The 21,759-nt window shown below is 38.5% G+C and overlaps 1 protein-coding gene across 3 annotated transcripts in view; it reads left to right on the top strand.

Annotated features, from left to right (window-relative positions):
* The window catches only part of LOC144002189 (leucine-rich repeat transmembrane neuronal protein 4), a 134,506-nt gene that overhangs the window by 100,409 nt on the left and 12,338 nt on the right, over positions 1–21,759 (top strand). Inside the window, exon 3 of one of the 3 annotated variants that reach the window (XR_013278683.1) lies at positions 5,455–7,017. Coding sequence is in view for 1 of the 3 variants with exons in the window: in XM_077497183.1 (XP_077353309.1) it covers positions 5,455–5,772 (318 nt within the window). In the remaining 2 variants the exon portion in view is untranslated. Of the gene's footprint in view, positions 1–5,454; positions 12,884–21,759 lie in introns of those variants that run through there. The other 2 variants (XR_013278684.1, XM_077497183.1) reach the window with 2 other exon arrangements.

Below are 21,759 nucleotides of genomic sequence, written 5' to 3'. Positions count from 1 at the left end.
ACCTTTTTAGTCACATACCTACTGTATAATGCACATGAGCTAAATGTGGAGGTAAAATACACAATGCTTACTTGTGGCATCCCACGAAGTCCTTTCACCATGTTCCTTAATAAAAGTGGAAAGTTTCAGTTATTAATTTTTAAAATTAAGCATTTGTTATTCAATCTAACTTTTAAAAGATGTTTCTTCCTTTACCTGTCTAGTAGAGCTCTTTGACATTGTAGCCAAGGTATTGTTGTACACCACATTTACTGGACTGAAACATTAATTACAGAAAATGTTGTGATTAATTTGTTAAAAATTGCAATCATTTGACATCACAAGCCCTAATACTACTTGGTACCTTTATGGAATTTCAGTTTTTGCATCATGGTTCGCAGTATTCCTCTATTTTTGTGAAAAGAGCAATTTTCTCTACTGTTTGAGTAACCTCTTGCTTATCAATCTAAAACACTCTGTATCATCGGACAAGATCTTTTATCATTCACACATCCGACTAGGAATGTAACGATATTCAAACATCACAATACAATATCACAATATGAAGGTCACGATACAATAAGTATCACAATATTGGGGGGGAGTTGGAGATATTTAAAAAAGATCAGAGCACAATATTGTGCTTTTGTACATAACAGCAATGCATATAAACCACCTACAATCGCTAAAAATAATATTGAGGCACTTACTTGGTAATGCAAGCACACATTAATCGCTTCACAAGCAAATTAGGTTCCCCTTCATCTGACAATTAGCATAGATTTTAAACATAGAAGGCCAAAACATCTCTAATTAAAATTAAATTGCACTAATAAACTAGCCACTAGAGGGTGCTAGAACTGCACAAATGGAAATCAACCTGACTTTTTTTTAACAGGTGTTCATTTTAAATATTGTGAACATGACAACGACAATATTGTGGCAATTTCAATATCACGATATTGCCCTTATTGTGACATCCCTACATCCGACTGCCTCTTCTTTCAGCCATTTCATACAGATTTGTTTCTTCATACTAGAAGGATAGCCTGAAATTGCTCACAAGGGGCAATGTGTACCTTACAAATCTTTAATCATGACCTTTTGTACATGTAAATGCAGTACTTTTCAGTGTCTATCACTTATAATGTTGATCTTCATTGAAAAATATATTTACAGTATCAAAATTTGAATGTATATCTGTCTTTGCAGCCATCCTTTGTACTTATCCCACAGGGTGGTCGTCACAAATTCTGCACAAGGGCAAATTAATGCCCTGGCACTTTGATAGGATCCAGCGAGATGCTTTGGAGTTAATATCAGTTAATTAATTCAATGCACTGGGCAGGGAGCCGTGAGCAGAGCTGAGGTGGACCACAGTGTGTGTGTGCGTGTGTGTAACGGCGGCTGAGGTGCTGCGGTGGCCGAGGCCAGGTTGGTGAAGGGTTTAAACTGAGAGGGAAATGATGGGAGTAATCCACTGAGTGCCTATAATGTAATGAGTCAGCCTCACTTAATGGAGACCATTTGAGGAAGGAGGAGGTTCAGGAAGTAAGAGAGGTGGTTGTTATGGAGATTCTTGCTTGACAGAAAGGCTTGGTGGGGGGACAGAATGGGGATAGGTCTGCTATCCATCTTAAAGCTTGGACCAGACACCAGCTCGCCGTAGCTGTTTTATAAGAATATATGACTGCAGTGTTGCACAATTGCTGAATTATAGTGCGGCTCGACTCAATATAATCATGTTATGCTGTAGCTTCAGGCTACAAGTCACTATTTTTATTTAAAACAGACCTGGTGGTGTTGGGTTTTTCAGGGTAAAACTTGAACTGCATGTTGTTGGTCTTGAATACCTGTATTTTAATTAGGCTTTACCATTTAGCTTGAGCTTTGCAACTAGCGTTGATCAGCATAATTAACTCATTCACTCCCAAAAACCGTATTTATACGTTTTTGTTTTTGTTTTTTTGTTTTTTTTTGTTTTAATGCAAGAGCATATAAAAGGCTTTGGGGCAGCTTCTGACATGAAGAGGTGGCTTAAAACAATGGTAGTTACTACAAAAAAATGGCAAGCAGGTGGCGGCAGAGTGGGATCAGCCAGGGCTATGTTGCAACAAGCTTTTTTTGATAAGTGTTTTCACCTGGAATGTGAATATCAAGGAAACATGAAATGTGCATTCTAATGCTAATTGCTATAAAACGGAAACAGACACAAATATATATTTTTTTCCTGATGACGGAAAAGTAGGTTCCATGTTTTGATAGCAATAGAACACAATATTCTGTGGGCCTTGTAAAATCAGTCAAAATACAGTATAAAGGCTGGGAGCAAAGGGGGTTGCTTCAGTGAAAATGGCTGGGAGTGAATGAGTTAAGAGATTTTCAAAGATTTCATATTTGCAAAATTAAAAACCGGCCGGGAACCATAACTTCACGTAAAATCAAATATAAAATAAATTCTCACCAGGAACTATTTTAAACAATTTTAATCGTAAGTTGGTTGCTGGTTAAACCTGAACCTCTGGCCACCCGTAGACACAAATTATGTATGTTTTAAAGATCCTAAAAATACACATTTTTCAATCTGCTTTTTGTTTTGCTTATCTCAAGCATGACTTGGCAAGGCTTTAGAGTATTTTTTTGGTTTGCGTCAAATCCAATCGATGGCTAATTATTGGCTCACAAAGAACAGAGGGTTGAAGGGTGAGCATGAGTTTCGATTAGACACGAGTAGGTTCTGGCAAGAAGTTTAAGTGTTTACAGTTTACAGTGCAGACAGAAACCCGTGGAAGCCGAGGTGTTTCGCGCCTGAGCGTGAAGCTGCCAAGATGTGAATCAGCACCTCCAAATCAGAAGTCCTGGTCTTTAGCCAATGATGGAAAAAAAAGTCCTGCATTAGGAATATGAGTTTAAATATCTGTGTCTTGGTCAAAAGTAAGAGAAAAATTGATTATTTTCATGCAACAGCCATCTACTACGGTAAAATAATCCAAAGTACATAGTAGGGAAACTATCCTACTAAACTCGAGTACTATCCTCCCTGAGGTCAGGGCACTCCTTCTCAAAAAGAGAGTGATTGAAAGACACTTCGTTGGTAGGGATGTAACGATAAGGGAAATATCGTGATATTAAAACTGCCACAATATCGTTGTCGTCATGTTCACAATATTTAAAAGGAACATCTGTTAAAAAAATCAGGTTGATTTCCGTTTGTGCCGTTCTAGCACCCCCTAGTGGCTAGTTTATTAGTGCAATTTAATTTTCATTAGGGATGTTTTGGTCTTCTATATTTAAAATCTATGCTAATTGAAGGGGAATCTAATTTGCTTGTAAAGCGATCAATGTGTGCTTGCATTAGCAAATAAGTGCGTCAATATTGTTATTAGAGATTGTAGGTGGTTTATATGAATTGCTGTTATGTACAAAAGCACAATATTGTGCTTTTTTTTTTTTAGTATGAGCTCTCTTTTTTTACAATATTGAGATCTTTTTTAAATATCGCCAACGCCCCCACAACATCGTGATAATTATCGTATCGTGACCTTCATATCGTGTTAATATTGTATCGTGATGTTTGGATATCGTTACATCCCTATTCGTTGGTGCCTTGTCTTTCGGATTTCTGTGCTGTTATGAGATTTTTGTTGCCTTTGTGCGCATGTGCTCTGCCAGGCATGGGTTTATTTAATCCAGGTCAGTTCCCACCTTTGCCTGGTATTTTCATGTTTGCATCTTTCATCTTTTTTTAAAGCCATACTACAGCTATTATGCACTGGAAAGTTAAGAGGGCTAAGTTGTCACAAGAGTCGCATGTGTTTTTTTTGGCAAGGTTTTAAGGTTGGGGAGGGGAGTGAGGTCACATACTAAACCCATGGCCAGATGTGACATGTGCTCCTGGCTGTAACACTTTGTAAGTGGCATGACACAGGAGAGGAAGTACGGGCTTATTCGGGCTTATTGTCTGTGAGTAAAAACTCCTGCCCACATCCAATGCATTTTCCTGTTTATAAATCTTATGGCTAGACTGATTTTCACATTAAATGCACCTCGCTTGTAAAAAAAAAAAAAAAGCAAATGCTGCAGATGTGTCCAGGCAAACATTTTGGAAGGTTTTAGGTCGCTGGGGACGCATGTGGGCACCATGTGAGGATGATGATGGAGGGCCAGCAATAAGCTGCCAATTGGGCTGAAGGATTGAGCCACAAATGCACATTAAACTGCGCTTGAAAAGATTATAAACATGATGAAAAATTAACATTCCAATTTATAGTGTTTAAAAGTGTATAATGCCACCATTTAAAAAAAGAGACGAATACATCTAGCATCACAAAGTGCTTTAATGCAGCATTAAACATATCTATCCTTTCATTAATTGAAACAGCACTTCATTAGGGTCATCGTCACCAGTCAGTTTTTTTTTTTTTTTTTTTTTTTTTGAATATGGTCTTTAAAAAAAAAAAAAAAGAAGTCCAGGCTTGGTTTCGTCTGATCATTACACATAACCTTGATGCTGCTTAAGTTTGCCTGACTTTCTTTTTATAACTAAAGTATTACTATCCCGAAGGCCAAACATAAAATGAATATGAGCGACTGTAGTCACATGTAATAAATAACGAAGACCTGCTAGCAATCCCTGCAGCGCCTTGTTATCTTCCCGTCTGCCTGGGTCAGTGTCATAATCAGTGTAGTTTTCTTAGAGTTGTCTTTTCATCAAAGTTTAAAGGACGGGGACTTGGGGAGTGAGGTTCGCAACATCAGTCATAATGAGCACATCGGCTCGTTTTAAATTTTGACACTAGCAAGATGGGAAATTGTGCACCATATTTTTCTCTCCATCGGGTTTTGCTGTGAAACATGTAATATACAAAACTTGTAAATGTTATTCTTCCTTTGACTGCGGATACATTCCAACAGTCATCATCACATATTAAGCTATCAAATTAAAAAAAAAAAAATCTGCATTGTTTATTCGTTAAAATATGAGTACAAAATTTTAAAGGATTCAATTCAGTTGTGTAACTGTACTTTATCAACATTTTGTAACTGCAGTAACATTCCCACATATCACTAAGCTGTAGTTTATTTTGTATTAAAATTTTACACAAGCTACAAATGTTACTTTAAAGCCTGTTGAAAGATTATCAACTTAAATCTGGTATTATCTGTGAGCAAAAACGAAAGTGGTCGGACGAATATGTGCAATATGAATTGACATGTATAATTTATTGTATGGTGTCCCGCAAGGTTCAGTTCTAGAGCCGCTGTTGGTTTCATTGTATCTGCTGCCTCTTGGTTCCATCTTAAGGAAACAGTGTTTTTTTGTGTGTTTATTTTTAATTGTAGTATTTTTTTTAAAGCAGTTTGCCTAATTATTCTAGAAAATGTGTTTCTGTCTCTTCCTTGTCTCAACTCTCCTCTCTATCTCTCCCTGTACATCCCAATCCCTCCATTCTCCTCTCCTCACCCTGGAAACAGGTTCCTCATCAGATGGGTGCGCTGACCTTCTACCGATACGAGCAGCCGATTGTAGACTACTGCCAAGCCCATCAACCCCTGCGGCTAAACATGGGCTATGAGGGCCCCCCTCAGGGTCTCGAGGGTCTGGAAGACCTGGGGCCTTGCGAGAGAGGCACTATACAGACAGTGGCGCTCCCGGCCGTGCCCACCGCCGCCACCATGGGGCCCTCAGTGCCGGGGCCTCGTTCTCCTCCACCTACACTCAGACCAACGACTGAGGCTCCCAGCAGTGGTCTTCCCACTGAGCGCACCGGCACACTTAAATTTGGACGCTAGCGAGCTGGACACGAGCCTCTGATGAATTGTGACTTGAACATGATGGGGCAGCGGAGCTGGTTATTGGAACATGACGATGAACATTAGTAAGAAGAAAGGTTTAGGCATCAATACACACAATCTGAGCAAATGCAGAGTCCCCAGGACAACAGCTAATTGAAAAGGGTTTGGGATATGTAAAACAGAAGTTTATTTTAGTTTTTCTTTTTTTCCATTTCAACGTAACAGGTTATGCTTTCGTGAAATTATAGAAGTGCATGTACTCTCACACAAAAGGAGGCGACGAACAGTAACTGTGATTGCTATGGTAATTTACATTCAGCAATTTTCCACAAAAGCAAATTTCTATAATTATTTCGTAAAGATCAGTCCTCTCTCGAGATGGGTAATTACACTGAGTTTTTATTTTAGATGTGGGATATAATTACTTCGGTTATACATATCAAGCCAAAGAGTTTTTTTTTTCTTTCTCCATTGAACTGCATGTACGCTGAGGGCATTCTTAAAATTCAATGAAAAAAGCATATTTGATAGCTTATATTCTTAGATATACTAAATGTCTGCAATTTTGTTTGTAACAAATTGGCATAGTAATGAGATAATTATGAGTTGCCGTTCATCATGTGGTTATATCCTAAACCGCTCCCCAGTAACACCCACAGACAAACTTGTATAATGGGCTTTTGGGGCATGATCCAAACTTAAACATGGTCCTGTGAAATGAATTAATTACGAAGCAAAAGTATTGTACATATTGTACCCTTGAAGAGGTCCACTGACCACCCTCACTGCCCCATTTGGAATCATGTCGGACTCGGATCACATGAGAATTAGGAGAGCATCATCTCTGACCGTGTCGCTCCCCGCATCTCCCCCCCACCCCCACTACAGCGCAAGCCAGTGCCTCGTGGGGGCATGTTGAATCATCACGTTGACATGGGCTCAGCCTGTGGATGAATCCACAGGGTTGAATTGGGAATAATGCCTGACAGCTCCCTCTTGTCCAGTGCGTGACATCATGGCTCTCTGTAAACTTTTGACAAACATGTCAAGCATTGCTGTTCATTGACTTATGGAGCAACAAAGACTCAAAGCAAGCAATGAACATGGATTTTTTTTTCTTTTTCCATAAGTGATGATAAACCTGGAGATATTGGAACTCTTCTCAGATGTATCACCAGATTAACTGAACAAACTGTGAGAACATTTCCCACATGTGGAGTTGCCATCAAGAAAAGAAAATGGGTAATTATTTATCTTTTCTTTTTGTTTGTTGTCATGAACAAAAGAGACACTTTTTGATGTGTGCAATGATGATGTCAAGACATTCTATAGACGTATCAAAGGTCAAAATCAAATAGAACTTATTTATCATGTAAATACAAAATCTTTTAAGATGGCAAGAAAATATGACTTTCAGCTGAAACATCTTATGAACAGAAGAGGAGCCTTATTCATTTTCCATTGTGGGTTCTATGTGTTAGAAATTTGAAACTGTCCTGCTCCTATTTCAATGATAAATATTTTTCTATTCGCTCCCATAACTATTAAACCCTAAGTGGTTTCTGTCATCCCATCATCTCCCAAAGCTTCATGATGAAAGAAAGTTTGTGAAAGTATTGTGAAGTATTTAGAGGCGGGCATGTCAATAATGTCAGGGCACTTTTCCGTCATCGTAAAAATCATCATTTCAAGATGAACCGCATCGTGATCGTCAATCCGTCATCCCTCAGCGAAATGGGCATCCCTCAAACTTTCTGTCATTCGTCAGCAATATTTGGTCATTGACGGATTGACGATTACAGTGATGGACGAAAACCCAATCGTCAACAGTCAGGACACACTTCCATCATTGTCAAACCGCATTGTAATCGTCAGTCTGTCATTCCTCAGTGAAATGGGAAAATGAAGCTTCATGAAGCACTTGAGATAATATAAAGTGTAAATATATAAAATAAATGGAAATGGAAATGGATTGCATTTCCACTGCATCTTTAAACCAAGAGTGCCATCTAGAGGAGTAAAAAATAAAATTACAAGTGCTTCATGAATCTTCATTTGTCCATCAACGAGCGTCTCGTGTTTCCGTCATTCGTCAGCGAAATGGGCATTCCGTCATTGGTAGATTGACGATTACGTTGACGAACGAAAACCCACTTTCGGCAAGTCTGTCAATTCTTCGAAGTTTCCCATCAATCATCAACAAAACGGGCGTATTGACGGCTCTTCTATCAATATTGATCGACTGCCCACCTCTGGATGTATTCATACGTGTCTCATTTCAGTGGCCACATGCAGCGCCATGAGTTTCGTCCCAGGTCATGTGACTGTTTGGAATCCCAACACGATTTCGTTAATGTGTCATTACTTTGCGTTTGAACAAATGCAGTCCTCAAAACAGCAAATTCACAATTTCACAAAAAAATTAATGGTTCAGCCTCCTTTGATGTACAGTGCATTGCATACAAAATGCCTTTGATTCGCTTCGTTGCTTCATAGTGCTGGTGGAGTTTCCTTTTGTAAAAGCAGCTGTACCGATATATTTATACTAGGAGCGCTCTCAATTCTGTCCATACAGTATATTGTCTGCCTTGCTCTATAAAAATTCCGCTCACGCCCGAACTTTATGTCTCCCTCTTGTTGACCTGGGGAGACCTGTTCATTGATTGATTATCCATGCATGCTATTGAAAGTGCAGAAGTTATCTGTCTGAGAAGACCATGTTAGGGGCTGGACTGTTTTTTTTAAGGATCCGTTTCAACCCCTGTAATGTAGTGCTCGCTGTCTGACTCATTAAGCTTATCGAGTCTCATGCTGGACCTTGGTACTTTTGTTGGTTTTTCCCTCTGTGGTTCAGCGCGAGAACTAGACTGTCATAATGCAAAAATGGAAGTAGCCATGCTTTACCACTTTGCTCTGAGCCAAACAAAAGCATGGGATGAAAAAGTAAAGCTGCAGCGTCAACACGGACAGGTTTTTCACTGTGTTTTAGCCTTTGATGCACACGCAAATGCTGTTTTATGTTGTTTTTTGGAAAATTCCGGCATGGGTGGAGTTTTTCTATTGGTGTGCAGATGGGTAAATACTCCAATTCTTTTCTTTCTCTTTCGTTTTTTTTCTGCTTATTTTTTTACTAGAGCTGTCAAACGATTACATTTTTTAATCAGATTAATCACATCTTAGAATTTTGATTAATCATGATTAATCACTGACTTAAAACAGCTTTTTTTCCCATCATATTTTGCCCGCTAAATTTGAATCGCACCTGTTATGTGTACATTTTTTCCGACATTTAATGTTATGAGGACGTCTTCAAAAATTTATATTCACTCACATGCTCATCCTACTTTTTCTAAACAATTAATTATTTGCATAATTTAAAATGGGAAAAAAATGACCTATGGCATATGTAAACATTTATTAAATGCTTTACTTTAATGCATGCAGTTATGTTTATTGCTCAAACTCCAACAGCTACCTTTAATGTAACCATCCACTGGCAGCTAAAAAGGATCATCTGCATCAAAATTAATAGTGTGATTAATCTGTGGTAATACAATGATTAATGTGATAATTTTTTTGTGATTAATTAATTAGTTAATGCTTTAACTTTGACAGCACTATTTATTATTATTATTATTATTATTATTATTATTATTATTATTATTTTATTTTATTTATTTTTTTTTTCATTAAGTAATAGAACATGTCTAATTCAACCACAGCAAAAACGTTTGCTTTTCCAGGCTAATGGCTGGATAAATACCACTCAACAGCTGGCAAAATGTGTTTCCTGGAATATCTTTTTAAAGTTTGTGTTTGTGGATTATTATTATTATTTTAGATTGGAAAATCAATTTTTTTATATCGATTTTCCTGTAAAGTATCGTCATTTACAGTTTATCTCCTGCTTGTTGAGCAAACCAGTCCAGTAAAACACTGACAGCCTCCAAGCCTGTTCTGTAAAGTTAAAGTATAAGAGAAACAGAGAAACAAATCACAGTTTTCTTTCGGTTAGTTTCATCCTGATTTATTGAAAGTCATAAAAAAAATGATTTTAAAGTAGTTTCATGGTCAAAATTACCATGTTTGTCTTATTAATCTCCTGACAGCTCTCCTTAGCTTTATGTGGTTCACACCATGATACTAAACTAAATTAAACATTTTGGGAGGAGTCATCATTTTTGTCAAAGCTAGTTTAATTCTTTCTCTCCCTGTTTTTTTTTTTAATATATGGTAAATGGTACTTCATTCATATAGCGCTTTCCCACCCTACAAGTGTTTTACATTCAACTACTCATTCACCTACTGATCAGCAGCAACTGGCTGTTCAGTATCTTGCTCAAGGATACTTCGACGTGGTCACAGTGGCATGGGATCAAACCCACAACATCTGGGTTTGCAAGACAATCACTCTACCACTGAGCCATGCCACCCCCCATATAATTCTATTGGGCCACTAAAATAAAGTAATTCCTATTTTTAATTTTTATGTTATATGTATTGTTATTTCAGTGAGCATTGTAGCGCTTTGCTTGACGAACAGAATACCAACAAATTTGCCCATTTTCAATTCACACACAATTAACTTAATATGAATGTGCTATGCACATTCGAAAACACGCAGTCTTTCTGGGAGTCATTATTTTTGGTTTGGTTTTGTTGTTGTCCATTTCTTTCACCATTAAGGAGTGGGATTCAAAGGCTCTGCATGCTTAATGGTGCATGTTCGAGCTGAGGTTCAAGTTTATCTGTGCTAGGCCCACAACACCAACACGCAGTTTTTTGTTTGTTTAGGATTTAGTACACAGCATGCTCACCAACACCCCCTCGTTCCTACTGGGAGGTTTTGCTTTATACATTGTTTTCTCTTTACTTCTTTTTATTTTCATTTTGTGTTGGTGTGATTTTTAAGGAAAAAAAAAGGCTGAAGAATTGCAGTGAAAAACTTTAAAGGGAGGAAGAGTTAAATGCAGCAGCAGTGAGTAAATGAGAAACACTGTTAAATTGGAAGGACAAATGGATAAGTGCAAGTACATTTATTCTGTCACAATGAGAGCTTTTGTTACAATCCTGAGCGTCTCAGGCAGGTTTATTCCCAGTGTACTAAAATGATGACAAACTGCTTGGGATTCACACACAGCTGAGCACACATGTACCGTATGGCAAGCAAAGGGCCTTCATGAATTGCTTTGGATTCTGTAAAATGTTTAAATATATGCATGCTCACGTACAAACAATTGCGGAGAGACTCACTAATGTGAATGTTTACTACACTCTCAAGATTCTACTTTGATTTCTCAGCCTCTGACAGCAGAAAAGCTCAAACTAAACAAGAGTGCACACACTCTAATAATACTCAAAATGACTAGCTTTTGCTGCATCCATCAATTTGAGTTCACCGAGGCAATCTGTGACGGTTCAGTAATTTCTAATCCATTACCTATTAAATAGATTTGATAAATTAATTCCAAGTCAAATACGGATTTGCAGTTTCTGCTGCTCAGTTGTGCACCAGTTTCTCATTCACAAGGCACTTCTTCATATACTTGTAGAGCACAATGGAGCCTTTTAGTACCCTATAATATAATAATTTCCTAAAATTATAACAGCTTCAGTGCCCTGCAACTAGCTGGCAACAACCCCGTCTAATGCCCGAAGCTGGCTGGGATAGGCTCCAGCACCCCCGCGACCCTTGTGAGGAGTAAGCGGTTAAGAAAATGGATGGATGAATCCTTTAAATGTATTAAAATTTGCACTTGGTCAAAAATATAAGAAAAGAACAATAATGTAAGAATAATTTCACCAATAGTGTTATGAATAAAAATTAATCCTGACTGAAATTGTAATGCTGTAACATTTTTATAATTCATAAATATAATATAATAACGGAGGAGTCCTTTCAGCGGGGCATTTCTAACCAAGTGGGCGGAGCTTATTTCGGTTAACTTTGTTACAATATGTCACATATAAATGTTACAATATCAGTCAAACCTTTTTTTATTATAACTGCTGAAATTATTCATTAGTGGATTTGATTACATTTTTAATTATGTTATATCCTAATTTTCTTACTTTCAAGTGTTATTTTCAGGATTTTTGTTCTCAATTTAGTAGAATTGTAATGAAAATGTGCAGTTGGTGTGAAATTTGGAAAAATAAAATCTCATTTCTTTGTTTTAATGTGCCCACACCACAAGAATATTTCACACCACAAACTTGCATTTCTGTCAGGGTTGTAAAAAGAAGTGATTTGCTCTGTTCAAGCCCTAAACAGATGTGTATTTACAAGATAGCTGTACTCTGCATGTAATAAATGACGGGCATGAGTATGTGTGTGTGCCTACAGCGTCATGTACTCCTCTGACTCCCTTAAGCCGATGTCACCACTACTGATGCTCATGCCTGCCGGTCCCCATTGATTGTTATTGTCCATTGCTGCTTCACATTAGCCCAAGGTCTTTAACCTGTGACTCATATTGTCCCGACACTGTTTTTCTGCCGTTGCTCATGTCAGAGGGCACGCAGAATAGCAAGATGTGATCATTAACCTTTGTCAGGGTAACACACTTTTTCATTCGCCTGACAAAGCCCGTTTACGCCCCTAATTGTATTTAATGTGAACGCTAAAGAAGGTAAGGTTTGAATTTAAACAAGCGACACTTTATTCCTGTATTTAATGTGTCATGACAGTGAGCGAGAAAGCAGAGGGGAGCTGACAGAAAGCAATATTGGAACAAAAGTCGTCGTTTCCATGCAGGCCCAAAGCACTTTCCCTTTATTTCCCAGCCTACTGTAAATGTGCAAAACAACTGAATCCCTGCTGTCTCCCTCCCATCCAATTTCTGCAGAGCATTGTTTTCTGTAGGGTGTAAATATGTGCTGCATTGTTTTCTTTGGTAGTTGCATTGCTGTTTTTGAATTTTTTTTTTTTTTTTTTTTTCCCCCCTCTCTCATTTGGACTTTTGCGTTTATTGTACTCAGACCTAAAGCATTTTTGTGGAAATCTGGTCCAAGTGCAAACATATGGCTCTTTGAGTAAATTATTGTCAGAAAATGTTTTGTAAAAATTTTGATGATGATTAAAAAAAAATAAACATATAAGATTGAAGCAGTGGTTGTTCATTTATCTAAATTAAAGTGGTAAGCAATTTGTTCCAGGATGCCGTTTGAAGATGCTTTGTGTGTGTGCCTACTACTTGTACCTAACCACATGCACAACAATATATATATATATATATATATATACACACACCATATTTTTCGCACTATAAGGCGCACCTTCAATGAATGACATATTTTGAACTTTTTCCATATATAAGGCGCTACAGTAGAGGCTGGGGTGACGTTATGCATCCATTAGATGGTGCTGCGCTAAAGGGAATCTCAACAAAACAGTAAAATAGGTCAGTCAAACTTTATTAATAGATTACAAACCAGCTTTCTGACAACTCCATTCACTCCCAAAATGAATAAACAGCTGTTTTATTATTTTCTCTGAGGTAAAGTATTAGTATTCGCTAGCGATCCAAGATGGCGGGATCTTCTGCGCATGCGCGTCACCGATCGTGCAGGGTCACCGATAGCGTCTTGACAGCGAGACCTGTTGCGGCGCAATATTGATCCATATATAAGGCGCACTGGATTATAAGGCACAAGGTCAGCTTTTGAAAAAAATGAAGGCTTTCAGGTGCGCCTTATAGTGCGGAAAATACGGTATATATATATGAAGAATGTGTGTGTACATACATAGTATGCAAGTATGATTTATACCTCGTCAGTCTGTTTCTGATGGGCTGTTTTTCCCTTCGGTATGGCGCTTTCTTAAAAACGCTTTTAGAGGTACAAGATGGGGACCAGAAAATGCTGGGTTTTTTTGCAAATGAATTAATTTTATGTGAATTTTTGTGACGAAAAAGTCAAAATATTATTATTATTGTTATTATTATTATTATTATTATTATTATTATTATTATGCTATTTACATTAGCATCTGCTTGTAAGATGAGGTTATTTATTATCCCTTTGCAATGATCCCATGATCACTGTCACGCTTTTCTTCTTTTCAAAAACCGGTGCCCTTCTCTGACAAAAACAACAACAGCAAAAAGCCAAGAGTTCATTTGATGTTTTCCATTTTTGGAGGTAAATCTTGTGTTTGTCACTTGTCTGCTACATTCCATGCTTTAATTGTCTCTATTTCCATAACAAATTGCGCTATGCTCGTCTTTGGCTACATGCTGAGCCATTGCTCCAGGCTCATCAACAACACTGCACATCCAAACATTATCAGAGTTGAAGTCTGTGAGTCTTTGCTGCTTAGGAAGGAGGAGAAAATCACATGCGTTTTACTTCATCTCTGTAAAGGTTACGAGATCAAAGAAACAAGGTGTTACCGCAGGCCAGCATTTAAAACTACAGCTAATTGCTTTTTATTGGAGAGCTAGTCGTGTTCTCTCAGCGAAGGTGCAACTTATATGAAATGTTACTGAACATCTGACATGGCTGAAGGGTCGGTCTATTTCACCTCTTTGCACACACAAGCCATGTCTGAGTCTGGAATGAAAAAGCCCGCAGCTTGTGGTTGATTGGCTCGGTCATGTGATTTGGTAAGTATACATGTCTGATTCCGGATGACCTTTACAGCTGTATGATGGTGATATATGGCTGAAATCTCAAATAGAAAAGGTTTTGAACATACATTACAGCTGGTAGACAACCAAACGTGCTCTATTTCTCTCACTCTGTTAAATTTACACAAAGTACCGTACACATTTGACTGGTGTCAAACTCGTGCACCAGAGGTAAAAAGAGCTCCACTGAGATGCAAGATGTCTCATCCTCAGAGAACCTACGCCTCCTTTTCAATCTCATACTTTTCCAGTCAGGATGCAGCGTAAAAAGAACATTTCTTCCACATTTGTTGCTCTCAATGGATGGCCAAAGAGAGGCTTTCCCTTCGGCGCTTTCCTTTGACACATTGTACCGTGCATCCACTTTGACCTGAAATGAGCAGTCAGCATTTAATAATAGTTTGTATTTTGCTCTGTTCACCAAGCTTTTTGTATGAAGCTTTTGTGCAGCCTTCCTTTTTTTGTGTTCCCTATATGTATTTTCATGAGAAGTGCATGCTTTTTGACAGTTGGCAAAGTAGAATGACCTTAGGCAACTCTAAGATCCACTAATAGAGCCCACATAAGAAATGTAGTCTAACGAACATTATTATTGCTAGTTTTGTTGCCTTCTTACAGGTATTATCAAAAAAATTAGAGCTGTCAAACTACTACATTTTTTAATCAGATTAATCACATCTAAGAATTTTGATTAATCTTGATTAATCACCGACTTAAAAAGGCTTTTTTTCCCCAACATATTTTGCCGGCTAAATTTGAACCGCACCTGTTATGTGTTCATTTTTTCGACATTTAATGTTATGAGGACGTCTTCAAAGATTTATATACACTGCACACGCTCATCCTGTTTTTTCTAATCAATTAATTATTGGGGAAAAAATGGGGAAAAAATGACCTACAGCACATGTAAACATTTATTAAATGCTTTACTTTAATGCATGTAGTTATGTTTATTGCTCAAACTCCAACAACTACCGTTAACGTAACCACCGCTGTCGGCTAAAAAGGATCATCTGCGGTCGAAATTAATAGTGTGATTAATCTGTGGTAATACAATGATTAATGCGATATTTTTTTGTGATTAATTAATTAGTTAACGCTTTAACTTTGACAGCACTACAAAAAATATTGAGGGAGTTTCCTTGCCTGAAAAAAAGCGAAAAGTTTTCAAAAAGCAATAATGACAGTAACACATACAATGAAATGTGTATTATTGTGTAAAAAGGTAGTTGCATTGTTGAAAGGATTTGACTCACTTGGCTTATCGACCCTGTAGAAGTTTCTGAAGGTACCTCATAGGTTTTCAATAAACTTTACTTTCTGACTTTAACTTGCACTAGAAACCATTTTCTACGCTTTTGCACTGTGTCTACTGAATTGAACTTTCACAGACCTCTACGGGTGAAAGGGATGAATTTCCTAGACATCATATCCAATGTTATCAACTACGAGAATATATGCCACTTTACTCGACATACATTCTACGCATCCAGGCTGTCGAAATTTAGCAATACAATCCGCAACCATACACAAATTGATGAAAACTTGGTTGAAAAATAAACCCCAAAGGTGCAAAATGGAGTCCAGAATGCCATCTGACATGGTGGCATGTAAGATGTCAGCATAGTTCCTCACAGATGTCTGTGAAGCCAGCATCACAAGATTCGCTTTTTCCCCCCCGAGTTAATGGTGTTTATCCTCACCCATAAAACATATGAGTAGAAAACTTGCAGTTGTGCCTCAAAATGAAGACTGCGAATAGGAAAGGAGACAAGAGGACACTTTTCATCTATAGCCGGCTTTAGGATATATGCGCTGTATGACCTTGATTTCTAATTAAGTTTGCTGAATTCCAGTGAGAGGTGAATATTTTAAAGCCGCGTGTCAGAGGTCAGCTTTAAAATGAGGGTTGGCTCATTTTTATTCGTTTATGCTTGACATTCATGCAGTCCAGATTTATAAATCATTAAAATTCATATTCAAATTAGCTAATATGCTAATTAGCCTCATACACATCGAAAGGTTGTATGTGTACTTATGATGATGAAAGCAAAATGTGTTAAAAAAAAATCATATATATATATATATCATCTATTGCATTCTTGACAAGATTCCAAATGGCACGTGTAATATCATTAATATATTTAATCTTTCCCTTTGACCAATAGTTGAATGTGTGTCACTAGGTTTTTCTAAGCTGTTGGGTTCTACTTTACCATTTCTCGTGGGTATTTACACACCCGCTGAGAGAAAAATAAATCAGGTTCCATCCATGTATAAAATACTCAGAATCCTTTTGTGGCGTATCGTCTACATGTTACTAAAAAATAAATGAAATATGGTTCACATACAGCTAATGGCTAGAACATTGGAGAAGTCTCCTGCTCATTTGTGGTTACTTAAAAAGAGTTCCAATACCCAGTTGTCCTCTATATGTCCATGTTTCATTCTCATTTCATCTTGCCATAGGAAAAAAAATGGGTTTTCTAGAAATGCATGAACTCAATGCAAGAAATAGATCTTAACATCCATTGAAAAACTTCCGTCTTTGAAAGTTTCCTGAATGTTATTTTTGGTAAAGTTCTTGTTTGCATGAAGGCTCCTGCTAACTTCCAAAGAACTGAGTCATGCCTCTTGAGACTAACATGAGCAGGATCCAGCTTTCATCATGTCGTCATTTAAAAAGCTGCAAAACCTCAAACTGAACATCGTTAACAAACAAAGCAAGGAGGTGTTTTCAGACAATGATTTAATAAGACCTTGAAGTTGGAATGTATTTAAATCTGCATTTAAGATAAGCATGCTTAATTTTTTTAGTTGAAGCATTTTACTCCTCCCGAGAGTATTGACCTTATTAAGCTTATGTCAGGCTAGTAGGCAACTGTACATTCATTGGTAAAGTTATGCAAGTATGTTTTTGCCCCGCCTCCTTACAGAAGACAAGTTGAATGACTCTTGAAAGAATCTTAACTCATTTACTCCCAATAACGTATAAATACTTTTTTTTATGTTCTAAGTGTCCCAAAGACGTATTTATACGTTTTTTTGTTTTGTTTTTTTTATGCTAGAGCATACAGAAGGCTTTGATGCAGCCTCTCAACTGCAAAGAACGGTTGCAGAAATGGTAGTTATTACACAAACGGCCAGCAGGTGGCAGCAGTGCAAAGGCGATCAACCAGGGCCATGTAGAAAAAAAGCTCAATTACTTACAATTTTAAATAGATTTGTGACAACTGATGAAACTTAGCTCTCTTCTAATGTTAATTGCTGCAAAACGGAAACTTTTTTTTTTCCTGATGAAAGAGGAGACTTTAATCTTTCCTTTGGTCGGTTCCATGCTTTTATAGCAATTGAACACAATATTCTGTGGGCCTTTCAAAATCAGTCAAAATCCAGTAAAACAGCCGGGAGCGAACGGGACTCCTTCTGTGAAAATGGCTGGGAGTGAATGAGTTAAAGATGAGCTTCTGAAAGACAGACTCCAAAACGCACAACCTTATTTTGGACACTCCTGTTAAGACTGAAAGAGAAAATGATAAAGAGGGAGAACGAAGAGGCTTAGGAAGCTGGCACGACGGCGAAAGACAAGCCACTGAACTGATTGATCAGGGATGGAGGGACGGCTAAAAGCTTCCAATGAACCTTGTGTTGCAACCAAAATGCGTAATACTGCCTAGACATTGGGGAGGAAGACTTGTTGTGAAGGTTGATAACCTGTGCCAAGAGTCTTTCCCGAACACTATCACACTACCTCACTCACAGGAAAGTACGAGGTGTGTGTGGGGGGGGGAAATTGACTGCGGGGATGGAAATTAAGCATTCCATGCACAAGATACCTGCCGCTGCTTAATTACAGGATCAGTGTCTTAATTACTGCCTGTCATCAAGCAACAGAACTGACTGTCCTTTTTCCTTTATTATTGGAAGCATCACCTGCAACAATAGACCAAAGCAAATCTTTCGAGACAAGTTGAGCAAATGCTGTGTCAATTTCTATTACTTGCGTAAAGACGGATTTTATTAGTCACTTTAGACTTTAGCACCAACGATTACAATTATCAGTCACCTCATCCTCTCGCACCGAACGCGTTATTACAGAGGCCACTGGCACTGGGCGATTTATTTATTTATTTATTTTTAGTCTGTGGAACGTCTGAGACAGTAGCCTGCCACTGAAGCTGCTCGTTGACAGCAGTGTGTAGAGGCGACCACTCTACCACTGAGCCATGCCACCCATACATAAGAGGTAACCATTCACATTCACATCAGCACTAAGTGAGCTCAACTCGGAATGAATGGGAGTCAGTGAACCACTACGCTACACAGTGACTACGTTAACCTGTCATCAATATTCAAGCTAACGTCAAAATTCTGGTTTCTGGAAGATTTGAAATAACCCGTTTAATACGGAAGTCAGTTTGATCTTCTTACACATGACAATGTAATCGATTCCCATGTAATCCAAAATGCACGGACAGCATCATGACGCAAAAATACGTCTTTTCTGCTTCTTATTTTCTACTGTCGATAAAATACATGATTTTCGTGTCACTCGCCACTCTAGTTAAACAGTAGTTTTCCTCCTTGCTCCATAAGTGTGCGTCCAAATTTGAAATTCTTGTTTATTCCTGCTTATGTATTTCCAGGGGGTATAGTGCAAAAGATGCCGCACATAGAAAAATACTTCCTGTACTCAAACTAAGCCCAACAGTCCTTGCGGATAGAGCATGCACTGTCATGTCAAGTTTGGGTCATGCAAGGGTTATGTTTGGGTCATGACCGTGAGGTCAAGTGTCTGTTTTGAACTGATGTAACCATCATCTGGTTTCAACTGGAAAAAAACGCTACGTGATGTCAGGAGCTATGTGATGTCAAGAATCTTTAATCTCTTTATTTGGTCAACAGCCAATCAGATAAGTCCATGTCAGTCCTGTTACTCACATGTCTAGCCGCGGCCAATCCGATCAATTCACTATTTAAGCCAAACCGAGAAGTGTGTGTTTATCGGATTATTACCTCTGTTCCTCTGTGCATCTCCACAGCCCAAGGGGTCTTGGCGTCTCGTGATTCTCGATGCATTCTCATTGTTTCTGGTCAAGTCAAGTTAGTTCCACGCCTTTTGATGTTATGCGAATAAAGTGTTAAAACTCTGATTTGTGTCGGCGCTATGGGATCCAACCTCAGAACACAACATGCACAATGACAGCAGTTATTTCTCCATATCAACCTTTACAGGAATTTATAGTAATTCTCAAGAAATGATCATGACTGGCTTGAGAAGCTTTGAAGTAAGACATCAACATTGGAGTAGAGCAGTACTACATAATGCTGTTTAATCCTCCCCAAAAACTTGAATGTTAGCATTCTGTTTTGCCAGTGAGAAGAACACCTGTTCATGTATTTAGTCAGAAAGACAGAAGAGACTCCCGGGACATCACTGGGGGTCCAACACCCAGTTGTAGATTGTATGCAGTGTTTGTGTGCACGTTCTGAAATGTCAATGGATTGAGCTAATTAGTACAAAACAGGTGTTAATTAGCTGAGGTGAGAGGCTATCGGTTTTGTTCCAATCCATAGTAACTTGTCTCATGGAGTTCCAACTCTTTGATCTCCCCTGCAGGGCTGAATGCGCCACTAGACTTGTCATTTCCAATTGGGATGTTAAAAAGATTTTGCAAAGGTGTCCCTCTTGTTAAGTCTCCTGCTCCTCAATGCACTTGCATGAATGGAACAAGGAAGCTGACAAATCAGCGGCGTGTGTTTCTTTTTTTCTTCTCTGTCAAGCGCTTTCCTTTCAGCTACCTGGTAGGAAGTTTTGTAGCTGCGAACATGAAGCAACACCTGCTGAGGAGGACACGGGGGAAATATAAACAAAGTGCCATTGTTTCCTGTCAGTCTGGAACAAAACCAAATTAATGTCCCGTTGTTGCAGTTAGCATTTGATAGAAGAGGCAGTCAGGAAATTGAATAGCGGGAGTGATTATGCTCAACCGGAATGTTCTACAGTCTACAAAAAAAATGACTATGTTGTTGTGGGCCATTTAGTGCATCATCAAACCCAAAAGGTGACAGCAGAAAGACTTCATAGTAAATTAGCCCGGTCAGTCATCATATTGGGTTTATTAGGAGTCCATTAACCAGCACAAGTCACTAAATTGCTGACATGAGTCAAAATTGGGATTTTTCCAAGCTTTTGAGATTTGTGTTTGAGTTGACATGTGAACATTTTCCTCAAAAAAACATCAAACTGCACCTCATTAAAAATACTGCAGCTCAGGTTCGTTTTATTTGTATTTTATTTTAATTATTTTAACTGAAGACATGCGGCACGGTAGTCGAGTGGTTAGCACGTCCGCTTCCCAGTTCTGAGGTCTCCGGTTCGAGTCGAGGCTCGGACCTTCCTGGGTGGAGTTTGCATGTTCTCCCCGTGCCCGCGTGGGTCTTCTCCGGGTACTCCGGTCTCCTCCCACATTCCAAAGACATACATGGCAGGTTAATTGGGCGCTCCGAATTGTCCCTAGGTATGCGTGTGAGTGTGGATGGTTATTCGTCTCTGTGTGCCCTGCGATTGGTTGGCAACCAGTCCAGGGTGTCCCCCGCCTACTACCCAGAGCCAGCTGAGATAGGCGCCAGCAGCCCCCGCTACCCTTGTGAGGAATAAGCGGTCAAGAAAATGGATGGATGGATAACTGAAGACAGATTAATTAAACATTTTGTATTTGTGGCAAAAAATAACATCACCTGACGGCTCATTTGTCCAGTTTCTTGTTGGACGCTCGAGGCTTACTGAACTTAAAAATTGGTGGGCCTGGTGGGAGGAATGTCAGATCGATTAATCTGTCAACGCGCTGGAGTTTCGCTTTCAACGACGGCCCCTTGTAGTTCACCGCTTTGATGTTGCGACGTGATCTTTTCAGCGCCCCATCCCACAAAAAATAAAATGGGGTGTTAAATCCTGAATAGATTTAAAAAAAAAAAAAAAAAAAAAAAGGCTAATTGAATATAAACCCAGTAGGGCTCCGAGGTCTCTCACTCCGGTCAATTAGTGGATGCCAGACGTCAAAGCAAACATGGTAAAGCATCATTTAGCTGTTATGCTGCACACAAATGGAATAAGCTACCATCAGAAGTTATGATTGGTCAATGTTGCTAAAATGCTAAAATATAACATCACTTCTACTTAATATATCAAAGCTGCTGATTTAAAACCAAAAGTAGCTTGTCTTTTGTTTTTCATTGGCTTTTCTCCAGGAATTTGCCCAAAGGACTTAAGCCTATCTTGACATTTAATTCTGATTTATTGAAGGGATTGCACTATTTGAATATGCATGGGAAATTGATTATTGGTAAGACA

The sequence above is a fragment of the Festucalex cinctus genome, chromosome 15, assembly GCF_051991245.1.
Source record: "Festucalex cinctus isolate MCC-2025b chromosome 15, RoL_Fcin_1.0, whole genome shotgun sequence".
Lineage (NCBI taxonomy): Eukaryota > Metazoa > Chordata > Actinopteri > Syngnathiformes > Syngnathidae > Festucalex > Festucalex cinctus.
The sequence above is the reverse complement of the archived record's forward strand: the minus strand, read 5'-3'. Positions and strand labels throughout refer to the sequence as shown.